This window comes from Littorina saxatilis, linkage group LG3, assembly GCF_037325665.1.
Source record: "Littorina saxatilis isolate snail1 linkage group LG3, US_GU_Lsax_2.0, whole genome shotgun sequence".
Lineage (NCBI taxonomy): Eukaryota > Metazoa > Mollusca > Gastropoda > Littorinimorpha > Littorinidae > Littorina > Littorina saxatilis.
This window is the reverse complement of record NC_090247.1, coordinates 3,182,929-3,200,698: the sequence shown is the minus strand read 5'-3', so window position 1 is coordinate 3,200,698 and position 17,770 is coordinate 3,182,929. Positions and strand designations below refer to the sequence as shown.

General features: G+C 41.4%; 1 protein-coding gene across 1 annotated transcript; it reads right to left on the bottom strand.

The window, feature by feature from the left end:
* Positions 1-4,942: 4,942 nt before the first annotated feature.
* Positions 4,943-13,217, bottom strand: LOC138961403 (uncharacterized). The gene is made up of 7 exons (XM_070333021.1): positions 13,117-13,217; positions 12,419-12,473; positions 10,722-10,990; positions 9,496-9,739; positions 8,104-8,215; positions 6,780-6,936; positions 4,943-5,260 (listed from the first exon to the last, which is right to left on the bottom strand). The coding sequence occupies exons 2-7, from the start codon at positions 12,459-12,461 to the stop codon at positions 5,117-5,119; spliced, it is 969 nt and encodes a 322-aa protein (XP_070189122.1). The 5' UTR covers positions 12,462-12,473; positions 13,117-13,217; the 3' UTR covers positions 4,943-5,116.
* Between the last annotated feature and the right edge of the window lie 4,553 nt (positions 13,218-17,770).

Below are 17,770 nucleotides of genomic sequence, written 5' to 3'. Positions count from 1 at the left end.
ATTTGCTCTCTGTCTGCAAATTTTTAGTGTGTACATGACAAAACATCAGAATTAATTGATTATGATAATTTACATAAACACTACCGATGGCGCGGGTTCACACATACCCATACTTTTAAAGAGTAGTAGTGATTGTAACTATCCCTCTGCCGACGGCGCGGGTTCTGCTACACCCATAATTACCAAAGCGGCGGAACAGTGTCTGTCTGCCTGTTTGTCTCCAAGAGACTGTCTGTCTCTCTGTTTGTCTGTCCGTATCTCTCTGTCTGTATGTATGTTGTCAGTTGCTCTGTCTGTCTGTCTGTCTGTCTATCCGTCTATCTGACTGTCTGTCTATCTGACTGTCTGTCTCTGTCTCTCTCTCTCTGTCTCTCTCTCTGTCTGTCTCTCTCTCTCTGTCTCTCTCTTAGTCTCTCTCTCTGTCTCTCTCTCTCTCTTAGTCTCTCTCTCTGTCTCTCTTTCTTAGTCTCTCTCTCTCTTTCTTAGTCTCTCTCTTTCTTAGTCTCTCTCTCTCTTAGTCTCTCTCTCTCTCTTTCTTAGTCTCTCGCTCTCTCTCTTTCTTAGTCTCTCTCTCTCTTTCTTAGTCTCTCTCTCTCTTTTTTAGTCTCTCTCTCTTTCTTAGTCTCTCTCTCTCTCTCTCTCTCTTAGTCTCTCTCTCTCTCTTTCTTAGTCTCTCTCTCTCTCTTAGTCTCTCTCTCTTTCTTAGTCTCTCTTTCTCTCTCTCTTTCTTAGTCTCTCTCTCTTTCTTAGTCTCTCTCTTTCTTTCTTAGTCTCTCTCTCTCTTTCTTAGTCTCTCTCTCTCTTAGTCTCTCTCTCTCTTTCTTAGTCTCTCTCTCTCTCTCTAGCTCTTTCTTAGTCTCTCTCTCTCTCTCTTTCTTAGTCTCTCTCTCTCTCTTTCTTAGTCTCTCTCTCTCTCTCTCTCTCTCTTTCTTAGTCTCTCTCTCTCTCTCTCTTTCTTAGTCTCCCTCTCTCTTTCTTAGTATCTCTCTCTTTCTTAGTCTCTCTCTCTTTCTTAGTCTCTCTCTCTCTCTTTCTTAGTCTCTCTCTCTCTCTTTCTTAGTCTCTCTCTCTCTTTCTTAGTCTCTCTCTCTCTTTCTTAGTCTCTCTCTCTCTCTCTCTTAGTCTCTCTCTCTCTCTCTTAGTCTCTCTCTCTTTCTTAGTTAGTCTCTCTCTCTTTCTTAGTCTCTCTTTCTCTCTCTTAGTCTCTCTCTCTCTCTCTCTCTTTCTTAGTCTCTCTCTCTCTTTTTTAGTCTCTCTCTCTCTCTTTCTTAGTCTCTCTCTCTCTCTTTCTTAGTCTCTCTCTCTCTCTCTCTCTCTTAGTCTCTCTCTCTCTTTCTTAGTTTCTCTCTCTCTCTCTCTCTCTTAGTCTCTCTCTCTTTCTTAGTCTCTCTCTCTCTTTCTTAGTCTCTCTCTCTCTCTTTCTTAGTCTCTCTCTCTTTTTTAGTCTCTCTCTCTCTCTTTCTTAGTCTCTCTCTCTCTCTCTGTCTGTCTCTCTCTGTCTCTCTCTCTTAGTCTCTCTCTCTCTTTCTTAGTCTCTCTCTCTTTCTTTGTCTCTCTCTCTCTCTTTCTTAGTCTCTCTCTCTTTCTTAGTCTCCCTCTCTCTCTTTCTTAGTCTCTTTCTCTCTCTTTCTTAGTCTCTCTCTCTCTTTCTTAGTCTCTCTCTCTCTCTTTCTTAGTTTCTCTCTCTCTTTCTTAGTCTCTCTCTCTCTCTTTCTTAGTCTCTCTCTCTTTATTTGTCTCTCTCTCTCTTTATTTGTCTCTCTCTCTATCTTTCTTAGTCTCTCTCTCTTTCTTAGTATCTCTCTCTCTCTCTTTCTTAGTCTCTCTCTCTTTCTTAGTCTCTCTCTCTTTCTTAGTCTCTCTCTCTCTTTCTTAGTCTTTCTCTCTTTCTTAGTCTCTCTCTCTCTCTCTTTCTTAGTCTCTCTCTCTTTCTTAGTCTCTCTCTCTCTCTCTTTCTTAGTCTCCCTCTCTCTCTTTCTTAGTCTCTCACTCTCTTTCTTAGACTCTCTCTCTCTTTCTTAGTCTCTCTCTCTCTCTCTCTCTCTCTTTCTTAGTCTCTCTCTCTGTCTCTCTTTCTTAGTCTGTCTCTCTTTCTTAGTCTCTCTTTCTTAGTCTCTCTCTCTCTCTCTTTCTTAGTCTCCCTCTCTCTCTTTCTTAGTCTCTCTCTCTCTCTTTCTTAGTCTCTCACTCTCTTTCTTAGACTCTCTCTCTCTCTTTCTTAGTCTCTCTCTCTCTCTCTTTCTTAGTCTCTCTCTTTCTTAGTCTCTCTCTCTCTCTTTCTTAGTCTCTCTCTCTCTCTCTTTCTTAGTCTCTCTCTCTCTCTCTCTCTCTCTCTCTCTCTCTTTCTTAGTCTCTGAGTCTCTCTCAGTCTCTCCCTCCCCCTCTCCCTCCCCCTCTCCCTCCCCTGCAAGAGGTCGGTGAAGGGAGAAACTCGATGCAACCACTGAAGTAGCGCTGTGGGTTTCCCTGAACCCACCCCGTCGTTAGAGAAATAAACGGTAAAAACCCTCTTTCAAATGTATGGGTTCAGACAAACCCGCATCGTCGTTAGAGGAATAAACGGTAAAAACCCTCTTTCAAATGTATGGGTTCAGACAAACCCGCATCGTCGGGAGTGTGTAGTCAAAAGCGGCATCCGGCAAAGGTTAATGACTTTGGTCATTAAAAATCTGAAAATTGTAAAAAAAATAATTTGTTTTTAAAACGATCCAAATTTACGTTTATCTTATTCTTCATCATTTTCTGATTCCAAAAACATATAAATATGTTATATTTGGATTAAAAACAAGCTCTGAAAATTAAAAATATAAAAATTATGATCAAAATTAAATTTCCGAAATCGATTTAAAAACAATTTCATCTGATTCCTTGTCGGTTCCTGATTCTAAAACATATAGATATGATATGTTTGGATTAAAAACACGCTCAGAAAGTTAAAACGAAGAGAGGTACAGAAAAGCGTGATATGCAGCACAGCGAAACCACTACCGCGCTGAACAGGCTCGTCAGTTTCACTCCGTTATGCACAAGCAGCGGACTACGGCATGGGTGAAAGTAGCCCGTCAATTGACTGAAATCCGTCAATCTGAAAATAAGTCTGACGGAAATTCCGTCAATCCGCAATTTTTATTAAAATTTTTTTTTTTTTTTTTTTTTTTTTTTTATTTTTTATTTTTTTTAAGCGGAACGCGTTTTCGAACTGCTATGCGGTAAACCCCGTAGGTGAGGTTTCTTCACTTTCGGATTCGCTCTGCATCACGATAAAAAAAAAAAAGTTCTCGCGTTTTGGCAGGCATTACGAAGTGGTGACATGATTTCTGCGACAAAGATGCCGGTTTTGACGGAAAACGCATGGACAGATCTTATTGATGCTGGTCTAGCCAACAAATGGCGATGGGACTGGTTGGAGTTCATGAAACTAAAACTGTGTGTGATAAGTTTGGTGCTTGAAACTCAAGTGCTTTTCCTTGAGAACTTTGCACTATAAGAGATCCTACTGCTTAGTTGCTACTTTGTGCAGTGCTACATCATGCTGTTTGCATGTGTGACATTCTGTTTCATCATTTATTTCAATGCCTGTCTGGCAATGTTTGCTTCTTATAATTAAATATTTCGAACTTTTATTTCAGTTGTTCAGTTGTTCAGTTTCTATTTCATTTAGTAATTGGCTGTTGTCAATGTTAATTGTTATCAATTGTGTCGTTGTGTTGGAAGATGCAAGTGTGAAAAGATACAAAAGAAAAATGATTACTTCTGTGAATTGTTTTGATTTTGTTTATCCTTTTTACCATATCATTAGAATCTGAAGGTATTTTTTTGACCTGTATGATAGTGACAAAAAGTGTATTTTTTTGCCAGGAAAGGCCACAAAATCACATTGTATAATGCAAAAATTCGTTTTCGGCCGGGGGGCATTGCCCCCCTGGACCCCCTAACGGGGCCCTGCCCCGTACCCCGCCAGGGCCTGGGCGGCCCCTGGACCCCTGCCTCAAAAAATTTTCAGTCAATTTGATTTTCATAGGTTTCACCCATGCTACGGTCATTGTGAAAAAATGTAGTGCGTTCAGTTTCATTTTGTGAGTTCCACAGCTTGACTAAATGTAGTAATTTCGCCTTACGCGACTTGTTAAGTCAATGTCTCTCTCTCCGTCTCCTCTCTTTATCTCTGTCTGTCATGATCAGTTTGTCTGTGTCTCTCCTCTCTTTCTATGTCTCTTACCTCACCTCCTCTCTCTCTCTCTCTCGCTCTTTCTCTCTCTCTTTCTCTCTCTCTCTCTCTCTCTCTCTCTCTCTCTCTCTCTCTCGCTCTTTCTCTCTCTCTTTCTCTCTCTAATGCAGCTGATGGTCTTTGTGTCAGTGTCAGTATGTATGTCAGTGTGTGTCTCTCTCTCTCTGGATCTGCCCATTATCACGTCATTGACTTTCAATTGGCGGGAAGTCTTTTATGGGGCCTCAAACTAAACTCTGATCTCCTCGGATAAGATCATTTTTTTCTACTGGAATTGATCTTATCCGAGGATCGGTTAACGTGTCCCTCGGATAAGATCACGAATTTTTTTGGTCCCAAGGGGGGTCACCTTATCCGAGGAGTACTGTAGTCTGTATGTCTGTCTGTGTTTGTTTTTGTCTGTCTGTCTGCAGTATTTCTGATTATGTGTTTCTGAGTCTGTTCATTTGTTTGTCTGACTTCTCTGTCTGTCTGTGATCTTGCAATGCGTGTGTGTGTTTTTAAAATATTTTTAAAACAGATCCGAAACGGAGGCATTTGTACGATGTGTACGAAGGATTTATCGTATTGTGTATGTTCTTTGAACACATGTGAGTAAGTAAAACAAAGAAAGGGGAAGAGAGAGTGAGATACACACATGCAAGCACGCACGTCCACGTGCACACACACACATACACACGCGCGCGCAGTATCAGCCGTACACAAACAAACGCATTTATCAGCTGCATAGCATTCCTTTATTTCACACATCACCGGCACCAAAACAACTTACAACAGATCGCATTTCACTTTGCATTGAAATATTCGCGCAGGATTTACCGACTGCAAATTGCAACCGAAATCTTGGACAGCCTTTGCAGCTGATTAACGGGTGTCGACTCTTGACATTTAGTTACAGAAGAGGTCGGGCTTGCAGTTGTCCCTGACCTTGAGAGAGAGTTCAGGAACCTGGGGGCACATGTCGATCTCCTCGGAGAGGGCCAGACAAGCGTTCAGATCAGTGTAGCCGCTGCACACATACTCCACGCAGTGCTGCGAACAAAAGGGGGGAATGAATGTCAGGTTAACTTTAAAGAAATATCTTTTTACGGTTGTGGTTTTTGTTTTTTTGGTCGGTCTTTTAGATGGTTGGTTGGTGAGCTGTATGGATGAAGGGTCGGTGGGTATTTTGGTGAGTAGTGGGTGAGTGGATGGTATGTTGCTTTTAGATGGTTGGTTGGTGAGCTGTATGGATGAAGGGTCGGTGGGTATTTTGGTGAGTAGTGGGTGAGTGGATGGTATGTTGCTTTTAGATGGTTGGTTGGTGAGCTGTATGGATGAAGGGTCGGTGGGTATTTTGGTGAGTAGTGGGTGAGTGGATGGTATGTTGCTTTTAGATGGTTGGTTGGTGAGCTGAATGGATGAAGGGTCGGTGGGTATTTTGGTGAGTGGATGGTATGTTGCTTTTAGATGGTTGGTTGGTGAGCTGTATGGATGAAGGGTCGGTGGGTATTTTGGTGAGTAGTGGGTGAGTGGATGGTATGTTGCTTTTAGATGGCTACATGGTGTTGTGTTTGCTTTTTTGTGTGTGTTTTTTGTAGGTTGGGTTGTGGGTGGTGAGTATTAAGTGGTGAATGTGGTTAGGTTGTTTGTGAAGTGCTCGTGGATGGCTGGTTGGTTGTGTAATGGTTCGGTGAATGGTGGTGGGTAGTTATAGTTAAGTTAAATGTGAAGCTCGAATAATAGGAAGTTAAAAGATAATCGAAGAGAAGGGCGGGCGTTAGCAGCGACACTCTCGATCATTATTCAAATTCATCTTTTATCATCAAATTTTAGCTGTGCTTGCTAAAGAAATGAATGCGCAAGGAAATGCATTAATACACGAAATAGATACATTTTTTTTAATGAATGACTGCACTGACTCTGAAAGCGCGGATGGACTGACTGTCCATGTTCCTGATTTGTCAAGTAATAAACGCGCTCGGAAATGCATTCATACACGAAATATATATATATATTTTTTTAATGGACAACTGCACTGACTCTGAAAGCGCTGATGGAACTGTCCATGTTCCTGCTTTGTCAAGAAATAAACGCGTACGGACATGCATTAAATTCTTCTTCTTCTTCTTCTGCGTTCATGGGCTGAAACTCCATGTCCATGTTTTGCTTTTTCAAGAAACAAAACGCGTACAGAAATAGGGATAAGGATAAGATTTTAGTCCTTTGAGGTTGCCCTCATGGAAATTCGGGCTGCTTTCTCCATGGGGAAAGCGAGCTGCCATACAGTATACGGCGCTACCCCTCCAGTTGTTCTCCCTATTTTTCCTGCATGCATGCATTAGATAAACGAAATAGATACATAAATGAATGACTGAAGGCACTGATAGGGCTGTCCATGTTCTGCTTTGTCAACAAATAAACGCGCACGGAAACTGATGAATTAGATAAACGAAATAGATAAATTAATGTATGGCAGTACGTGTATGACCGTTTTTACCCCGCCATTTAGGCAGCCATACGCCGCTTTCGGGGGAATGCATTAGATAAAGAAATGAATGACTGCACTGACCCTGAAGGCGCTGATGGGGCTGTCCATGTTCTGTGAGATGCAGCGCTGGATGTGAGGTTTGCCCAGGATGGGCCAGCACACTCGGGCAGCCTCAAACTGCTGGTCTCCCTTGCACTTGTTGGTCATGGCACGTGCGGCGGACAGGCAATCACTGTCGCTGGTTACGAAGAAGAGAGAAATTGAGGTCAACATCGGAGGGATTGCATGGCAAGTCAAGTTAATTATATTTGTTCGCTCGCATTTCTCGCTGGTATCGAAGCAGAGAAAAATAAACACCAACGTGCAACATCAGAGGGATTGCATGCATGGCAAGTTTGATTCTATTTATTCGCTTGCATGGCAGTATTTAAAAACAAAACACGAGTGTAAACCGCCTGGTATGACATACGAAGCCATGTAGTATTATCTATACAATTATACCACATATACCACAGACCAAGAGATGTATGGGGAAAAAATCAGGTCAACGAAAATTTTCAATGTAAATGCTAATGGATATGATTACAGTATGCCTATGGAAGGAACGATTTGGTTTAAACACGATTTATTCAGATACATTTTTGTACGAAGCCATGGAGTTGATGTTGTAGCAAAGAAGCACAACAAGATAAACGTATACATGTGTTCTTGAGGAACTACTTGCGTATCAAGTGTGTCAACGAAAGTGGGGTTGGTATGACAGAGAGAGAGAGAGAGAGAGAGAGAGAGAGAGAGAGAGAGAGAGAGAGAGAGAGAGAGAGAGAGAATTGAGTTTTTGAATTGAAATTTATTTTACGAGGGTGACAGAATAAGCAATGCATACATGCTTCTTTTCATCCGGCCCTCGCCCATTGAGGGGTAACAAACAAGAAGAAATAAAAGATAAGTTTAACTATAGTACAAATGACATATTTATTCAGATACATTTGTTTACGAAGCCATGGAGTTGATGTTGTAGCAAAGAAGCACAGCAAGATAAACTTATACATGTGTTCCATGAATTCCCTCATATGTTATACATGAATTACTTATACATGAGGGCCGGATGAAAAGAAGCATAAATAAATGAGACACAGAGAGAGAGAGAGAGAGAGACACACACACACAGACAGAGAGAGAGAGGAGAGAAGGACAAAGAGGGAGAGGTGAGACCGGGAAGAGAGAGGGGGGGACAGAGAGAGAGAGAGAGAGTAAGGGAGTGAGAGAGAGATGGGGCCGGGTAGAGAAAGAGACAGACAGGCAGACAGACAGACAGAGAGAGAGGTAGAGACAGGCAAACAGACAGACAGACAGACAGAAAGAGCTGCATGCATAGGAACACAGCATGTGAGAGCAGAAGACATACGTCTGGACAATGTCCATGTTGGTGAAGACGTTGTGGAAGAGCGTGGCCTTGCGCTGGTCAGTCCAGTCCATGGCCTGCTTGAATTCCCTCACCTCCATCTTAGTTCCGTTTCCTGCAGCAAGAGATAAACAGTGATACCTTTTGTCATTGTGTATGGTTGGTGTTTGACAGGGCTGCATCTAAGGGGTGGGGGTGTCCTGGGTTCCGGACCCCCCTCTTTGCCCGGCAATTGTACCCTTTCTCTCAAGGAGAGACCCCACATACCCATGTCCAATGCTAAATTTAAACAGCAGCTGGAGAGAGAGGGGGGGGGGAGGCGATCCCCCGCCAGGCTAGCCCCTGTAGCCTTGCTTCATTTTTGAATCCCCTCCCTCTCATACACTCGACCCAGCCCTGTTTGGCATACTCATTTTTCTTGATGGTGGTTTGTGTTTATTGATGGTAAATTTGTGGTTGATGTTTCTTGTCATATTTCTTTTCTGTCTTTTTTTGCTTTTCTCGTATCATTTCATTCTCAAGTTTCGCTGTGAAAGAGATCAGAGAAGCGAATTTAGAAACGTGAAAACAAGACACAGAAAAGAACAAGAATATTCAACGCCGTTAGGAGTAAAATCATCAGAATTATTTTCTTTTTTTTAAACTGAAGATTACGTTTGAAACATTTCTCTTTAAAACAACACGTAGCCGCAATCAAGTCTTACAAGACAGGATGTCTTAAAGTGGCATTGACATTACAGATGCAGTGTCCAACATTTATCAGAAATCGAGATTTCAAAATAGGAGAAGTCTCAAATTGCGGGGTGGCAGGGGAGTGAGGGGGGAGTGAGGGGGGGGGGGGGGGCGTCGGGTCTTAGAAGAGCGTTACTTCGTTTCTGTTGCCACAAAAAACATATACCGCAGATCTAACGAAACTTTCACAAGAACTGTGACCTATTGGCCTTTCAAGGTCATTAACTTGTCACGTGCAGGTGCACGGAGCCCCTAGGGCTTTCAGTCATGCCTCACGCGGCTATCCGTTTAAGAACAATACAAAGTTTCATTGACTTTAATGCAAGGAGTCAAAAACTGAAGAAAAGAATTGCGAATTAATTTTGTTCATTTTTCGGGCAAAAAAGTGTGGCCTTCGATCAGGCTCACATCAGGTCCCAGGAGATGCCAACTGACAAACCGCATACATTTTCGTTTGGCTGGCAACACAAAAGGTGTGTGTGGTAGTCATCTGTGAGATAGGTATATGCAGCTTTTGAATGTTCATAATTATTGTAATTTGCTACAACAATACAAATAGCTGCTTGAGCAATGCGGTGACTCTGGACAGCACTGCAACTTTACAGTGGACAAACAAGACACACAACAAAAACGTTTGCAGTCTATAGGCTTCGGATTCCATACCGCAGATCTGCTTGGGGTAGTCGCTGGGGTCGAAGGTGCTGCTGAAGCACTCGAACTTGAAGGAGGAAGACTTGTGCCAGTCGCCCTCGGGCTCGTACAGGCCGAAGGTGATGTTGAAGTCTCCGCTCTTCTCCACCAGCGTCACCTTGTTGTCGGCGTTGCGGGGACCGAAGGTGAATACATCTCCCGTGCTCAGGGCGCCATCTTTCTTCACGAAGGGCTCCTTTTTGATGTTGTTCAGGTACTGAAAGAAACCAGGTGGACGAGAAAGTGATCAAGCGGCAGGGAGCCAGCCGCGTTGTTGGATTGGTTGAAAACAAGAAAGTGACCAAGCGGCAGGGAGCCAGCCGCGTTGTTGGACTGGTTGACATTGAGATGCGTTGTGATTTCAACGAATCAGACGCCGCGGTTTGTTCTCTCCCGTTTAAGTGGCATCCAATGTCGTGTCATGCACCTCTGCCCAGGTCCACCATGCATACAGTCTCGTTAAGTCAAAAATAGCCATTCACCCGGGCAGGGAGTTTACACACTTTATTGTAAGAAATTTGCATGGAAAAAAAACCTGGAACAAAGAAGATTGGAATGAACTTTTGCCCTTTGCACTGAGTCCATTGCAAATATCCATTTCAATTCCGTTCTAACCCTGTCGCTCTTGCTTGAACGAGAGAGCGTTTTCGACATTGAAGAGGTATGCCTCGCTTGATTTCTACATGAGAATATTTCAAAACTGATAATCTGTGATGTCATGCGAGTGACTCGCTGTATCTGGGCTACGAATATGAATTGACTGACAGTGTGTGTCGATGTGGATGGGATCATACACGAGACGCGAGGTTTAAACAAGCCCGAAACATCGGGGCTTGCTTGTACCGCCGGTAAACGTAAAAAGGAAAAGCTTTGTTGTAGCATCAACTGTAAACATTCATGATAGTATTAGTCATGTTACAACCCGGAGGTGTTGAACAAGAACAAAACTGGCACCCAAAAAACTGCTAACTAGGAAGCTGTTATACGAGCGATTTTCACGTGGCTGCGTGCTTCATACAGTATCCCTGCGTCAAATCACAAAAGAGAAAAAATCGAATTAATAACAGCGAACTGAAAACTCATCTTCTCAGCAAATTGTCAAGCCTCTCTTCGCACAAGCTATAGTGCGCAATGCAAGATGTGGCTTACGGTTGTAGTAACGTTAACCACGACTGACTTAAAGTCCGTATAATACCCACCTTGCGGGCGATCTTGAGGTCGCTGCGCCCCTCCCACTTCATGCCGTCGCTGATCCTCTCCACGCCCACCCACATGGTCTTAATGACGTAGCGCTTCATCTTCTCCATCTCCATGGTGTTGCCAGGGGACAGGGTGACCTTCCACTTCCCGCACTTGGTGGCCCTGAGGGCGTTGTACTTGCAGGGGAACTTGGTCCTCTCGGGCGTTTCAGAGAACGTGATGATGTTCTTCCCGTTCCGTGCCTCGCACACTTGCTCCGCGGCGTATGCTGTGGGGTGGTTTGGTCATACAATAATTACCCTGTGTGTGTGTACGTGTGTGTGTGTGTGTGTGTGTGTGTGTGTGTGTGTGTGTGTGTGTGTGTGTGTGTGTGTGTGTGTGTGTGTGTGTGTATGTGTGTGTGTGTGTGTGTGTGTGTGTATGTGTGTGTGTGTATGTGTGTGTGTGTGTGTGTGTGTGTGTGTGTGTGTGTGTGTGTGTGTGTGTGTGTGTGTGTGTGTGTGTGTGTGTGTGTGTGTGTGTGTGTGTGTGTGTGTGTTTTGTCAAACAACAAGAATGTTACGTTTTTAGAACGTATAATTTATGAGAAAAAAACAAAGAAATGACGTTGACAAGTACGTCGGCCCAATGGTCTTTGAGGTGGACAGACAGAGAGACACTCATGGTACAGATAATGAACTTAGCCAGCTTTGTTAGTGTTCTTGATGCTCAATCTCTGGCGATAGGCCTAATGATGATCAGAGTCATGATCTATTTCTTTGTTAATTGTCGAAGCCCGAAACAGATAGAATCCTAACGTTCCTATACATACAAATAAACATAAACCACCAAGAATGGTAAGTTTACGGAACGATGAATTAATTCCTTTTGTTATATTGCTTACTACCAACTTGGAAGCTGTGAAGTTAAAAACCCAAGCGTGTTCTGCATCATTATTATTGTTATTTTGTTTGCATGGTTTGTCCACTGTAAGATCCATAGATGGAAGTTATAGTTGATGTTTCGGTCTGTCTATCATTACACGTTCCAATAACTTACCTTGCTTGTGGTTTTGTTTTGTCAAAGATTGTCAACACAGATACACTTTTTGCTTTGCTTCTTTCACATTTATATTGAGTACAATTATATGGCAAATTCAATTACCGTTGCGCTTTTGTTACATTGCCTGCTGATAGACATAGACACAGAGTGACTGACTTGCCCTCTGATTGACCCCTTCACTAAATGACAGACCGACTGACTAATTAAATGAATGTGAATGAATGAATGAATGAATGAATGTTTAAATGAATGAATGAATGAATGTTTAAATGAATGAATGAATGAATGATTCGCTTAATGATTGACTGAATGACTGACTGACTAAATGAATGAATGAATGAATGAATGATTAAATGAATGAATGAATGAATGATTCGCTTAATAATTGACTGAATGACTGACTGACTAAATGAATTAATGAATGAATGAATGAATTACTGACTTACTGACTGACTGCCTGACTGACTGACTGACTGACTGACTGAATGCATAAATGAATGAATGAATTAATTAATTAATTAATGAACAGCTAAAAGAGAGGCAGAAAAGACGTACAGATGGAGGGACGGAGATCAAGAGAGATACACAGACTGATGGGCGGACAGACAGACAGACAGACAGACAAACAGACTGTCCGGGGTAGATATTCACTTACCCACAGCCACAAGAAGCAGGGAGGCGACAATAATTCTCAGCATGATGACGAGTTCCTGTCAAGTGAAACATCAATGTAATTATTTTGATGGGCGAGTGGTTTTTTTCTCGGGTTTTGCTTTCTTTCTTTTTTTCTGGCATTTTTTTTTATTCCTATCATCATCATCATCATCATCATCATCATCATCATCATCATCATCATCATCATCATCATCATCATCATCATCATCATCATCATCATCATCATCATCATCATCATCATCATCATCATCGTCGTCATCGTCGTCGTCGTCGTCGTCGTCGTCACAGTAAGGCCATTGGCATCACAAAGACGAGGATAATATTTAAGCAAAAAGAAGAAAAGACAGACGTACATCACTAAGACCAAGAGTGAAAACAGGGAGAAGAAGAAACGCTAGGCATCAGTAAGATGAAGTGTGAAAACATTGGAAGAAGAAACGCTAGGCATCAGTAAGATGAAGTGTGAACACATTGGAAAAAGAAAAGCTAGGCATCAGTAAGACCATGTGTGAAAAAGAAGAAAAGCTTGACATCACTCAGACCAAGAGTGAAAAAAGGAGAGGAAGAAAATATAGACATCACTCAGACCAAGAGTGAAAAGAGGAGAGGAAGAAAATATAGACATCACTCAGACCAAGAGTGAAAAAAGACAGAAGAAGAAAAAACAATTGTGCTCACGGATGTTCAACACCTGTCTGGTCAAGGAAAAGGAAGGCGACTGACAGATTGTAATAAATTGCAAGATATATACCCAGGTATGCTCCTCCTCCGCTGTGTAGCAACGCCCCTGGTCGTTACACACACCCATCTATCAAAAAAGGGATGTCACAGATGGCTGGAATTCAAAGCCATTGAAACTCGGGACGATAAAAAACGTTTACATCTCTCCTGAGTACTAAAACTATGTCTGTGGGCGAAAATTGACGATGATAGTGTCGCGTAAGGACCTCAACAGGTGGGTTTTCTTGCAGTCATCAACATCAAAAATATTGTTTGACTTTTCTTTGCAGTTTCAAACCTGTCCATAGCGTCAGAGGTAGCATGCACGTTGTTTGTGGGTTAGTGGTATCACTGGAGTTATATCGTCCTTTCTGCGTACACGATCATATTCAGAGTATACACTTGGACACGTACCGACAAATCAAAATCGTACGTTGCTCATTCTGTTCAGAGAGAATTTTTTGTTTCTGAATTGGTTGAGCATATTGACATGGGTGTCACACACCAAATGAATTCAACCAAAAGGCCCCCTCTGCACATAAATCAGCAAGAGTGAAAAAAGGAGACAAAGAAAAGATAGGAATCATACAAGACCAAGAGTGAAAAAAGGAGACAAAGAAAAGATAGGAATCATACAAGACCAAGAGTGAAAAAAGGAGAAGAAGAAAAAATAGACATCATATCACTTAGACCAAGAGTGAACAAAATGGAGAAGAAGGAAAGATAAAGGCATCAGTAAGATCAGGTATGACACACTAGAAGAAGAGAAAATAGGAATCATCAGAGACCAAGTGTGTAAAAAGACGAGGTTTAAACACGCTTTTTTCAAGAAATTTCAAATAACTATACCGCAAACGTGTAGTTAGATCAAAGAAGCACAACAAGCAGTCCTCAAGAGTGTTCACATACAAACAATATAAAGTAGGACTTGGCGGGCGATTACAATAAGATATTGCTTTTTGCATGTCTCTACTTTAAAATAGGCTCTCATTTCTTCCCAAAAATCTGAACAGATCAGTATGGTCATCATGGTCGCTTCATGAGTAGGACTGTGCCTTTAACATCATTAAATCCTTGCCCACTAATGTTTTCTAAACACCTACGTGGCACAGGTACGTGCTGAAGAAATTCCTGCAATTAACTGATTACAGTCGTGAAATGGCCAAATAATCCACTGTTTGAATAAATAATTAGGAGGCGGGTTTATGGATTAGCTTGTACGTGATACGTGAACGCTGACCTCGTCAAAAACTACTTATTTTTCTTCTGTGTTATTTTTTTATTTTTTTATTTTATTTTACTCTGGGATCATCATATAGGGTGAGCTATGTGTGTCACACAGTTTTCTCCTCTGCCACATGGACAACCGACGTGGGTGTCAAAAAACAATACAGAAAGCCAGAAAGACATCGGTTAGCATAAATTAAGAATATTCTGTGTATCATGCAACGGTCTTTCTATCAATCATGCCTACAGCTTAATGTTGACTCAAGAAGTAGGTCATTATGGACGTTTTAACGAGGTATCTGTGACTTTTTTCGAGGTGATTTATATCAACTCTTCATCTCACGCAGTTAATTAAAAAAAAAGTGTATGGACTCAGATTGACAATGACAATGACAAATTTTTTATTAACGAGGGTAATGGCATAAGCAAACAGGTGCTTTTTTACATCCAGCCCTCGCCCATGGGAGGGTTTAATCTAATGATAATACGTTTTAAAAATGTAGGAATATCAATTAAAGAAATAATAAAAACAAACGACAAACAAGCAAACGATTAACAGACTAAACAAACAAACACAAATATACATACAAACGAACATGACATATTATTGTCAAAGGTATAATGAAAACTGCTTCAAGCAACAAAAAACGTGTGAAACTTCGAGGGAAGAAAAAATCCGTGAAACTGAGGAGTCAATGAAGCAACTACGTTGCAAGTAATAGCAATGTAGCATCGTTACATAAGTCATGTTATGAAATTAATTAGGTATATTTATCTACTGAAACGTGTAAAATGTACAAATAAGGCATCAACAATATAAACATGTTCGGGCTAAGTGAGAACGAAATGTGCCATGTATAAGGAATGAGAAATATCTGTCTTTAAAAGTCTTGGCATTGACAGAATGTTTAAGACCGCTTGGAAGTAAATTCCAAAGATTAGTCCCCGAAAAGAGTAGGCTGGACTTAAAAAGATCTATACGAGGCCGAGGAGCATACATTTTTGTCGGGTCTCTTAAATTGTGGGAAGTGAATTGAGAAGAAAGAGGTGCAGGCGCTCTTCCAATTATGAGTTTAGTGAGGGAGAGAGAGAGAGACATGGGGAGAGAGATGGGTAGAGGGAGACAGGTAGAGGGAAACAGACAGACAGACATAGAGACCGACACAGAGACAAAGACAGGCATACACAAACAAAGAAACAGACATATAAACAGAAAGACAGACAGACGGACAGAGGGGGGGGTGTGTATTTGAGAACAGGGACATACATTTAAATCGTGCACAGATGCACAACGGGTTTAAAACAGAACAACACAACGGGACTGGGTGGCCGAGTGGTAACGCACTTGCGCTCGGAAGCGAGAGGTTGCGTGTTCAGGCCTGGGTCTGGGTCAGGCCGCAATTTTCTCCCCCCTTTCCTAACCTAGGTGGTGGGTTCAAGTGCTAGTCTTTCGGATGAGACGAAAAACCGAGGTCCCTTCGTGTACACTACATTGGGGTGTGCACGTTAAAGATCCCACGATTGACAAAAGGGTCTTTCCTGGCAAAATTGTATAGGCATAGATAAAAATGTCCATCAAATACCCGTGGGACTTGGAATAAAGTAAAAAAAATCCATCTCACACGGCATTAAGTCTCAGGAAACATGAATACACGCATGCAGGAAAAAAAATAAAAAATATGGGTAGCGCCGTATCTATGGCAGCTCGCTTTCCCCAGGGAGAAAGCAGCCCGAATTTCCATGAGGGTAACCTCACTGGACTATAAATCTTATCCAATCCAATCCAATCCAATCCAACGACAAAAAGAGAAGAAACAAATTGCGTAAGGCGAAAATACAACATTTAGTCAAGCTCAGTCGAACTCACAGAATAAAACTGAACGCATTGCATTTTTTCCGCAAGACCGTACACTCGTAGCATCGTCTGTCCACCGCTCGTGACAAAGGCAGTAAAATTAACAATCCAAAAAAGCGCGGTAGCGGTTGCGCTGAGGAGGATAGCACGCTTTTCTATATCTCTATTCGTTTTAACTCTCTGAACGTGTTTTTAATTCAAACATATCATATCTATATGTTTTTGGAATTAGGAACGGACAAGGAATAAGATGTGTTTTTAAATCGATTTCGGAAATTTTATTTTAATCATACTTTTTTATATGTTTAATTTTCAGAGCTTGTTTTTAATCCGAATATAACATATTTATATGTTTTTGGAATCAGAAAATGATGAAGAATAAGATAAACGTAAATTTGGTTCGTTTTATAAAAAAGTAATTTTAATTACAATTTTCAGATTTTTAATGACTAAAGTCATTAATTAACTTTTAAGCCTCCAAGCCGAAATGCAATACCAAAGTCCGGCCTTCGTCGAAGATTGCTTGGCCAAAATTTCAATCAATTTGATTGAAAAATGAGGGTGTGACAGTGCCGCCTCAACTTTTACAAAATGCCGGATATGACGTCATCAAAGACATTTATCAAAAAAATGAAAACAACCTCTAGGGATATCATACCAAGGAACTCTCATGAAAATGTTCATAAAGATCGGTCCAGTAGTTTACTCTGAATCGCTCTACACACACACACACACACACACACACACACACACACACACACACACACACACACACACACACACACACACACACACACACACACACACACACACACACACACACACATACACCACGACCCTCGTCTCGATTTCCCCCTCTATGTTAAAACATTTAGTCAAAACTTGACTAAATGTAAAAAGACAATTGATGGCTACCCCATATTCACTCCTTTATAACCGAAAGATCTTAAACAATCAGACCTTCAAAAAAAAAAAGGATTTGTGTATACGAGTATATATTCGAACATGTACAAGTTTCTGCGGGCCAGAAGTCATGCGATTTGATGGAGCTATCTGAGTTGGCTACTCTTACGTGTATGCACTCTTTTGAAAAAAGTGCCACCAGATGTGTTTATCAGTCGTGTCACATCCCTCGTCTGCTATCATGAATGCAGTCTTGAATTACACTTTTACCGGTTCAGGCTTGAACAATTGATGTTTCTGCGCACTTGCATATTTGACATCTTCAGGCCAAGGCTCGTGAATTTCACAAAGAAATCCACACTTTTGTATCAAAAGATGTTCCTTTGTTCAGGTTCATCAATCCAGAAAATTGCTTTCAACAGTCCCCATATGTGGGCACATAATTATGTCTGACCCAATTTCTTCCCTTCGTAACTTTCGACTATTTTATTATCCTGTGTGATGTAAAATAAGAAAAAAATACAATAGCAGAAAACAAGAAAATCTAGATTTCATTTGGTTTAAATGCATTATAGTGAATAAGCCTCAGTTATACTGGTGGGGGGATAATCTATCTATCTATCTATC

Bases quoted from the DNA above. Each gene is read 5' to 3' on its own strand.
- LOC138961403 (XM_070333021.1), bottom strand. From the start codon at position 12,461: ATGCTGAGAATTATTGTCGCCTCCCTGCTTCTTGTGGCTGTGG. The intron at 9,740-10,721 runs GTGGGTATTATA...GGTTTCTTTCAG, and splicing joins ACCTCAAGATCGCCCGCAAG to TACCTGAACAACATCAAAAA. The intron at 8,216-9,495 runs GTATGGAATCCG...CTCTTGCTGCAG, and splicing joins CTACCCCAAGCAGATCTGCG to GAAACGGAACTAAGATGGAG.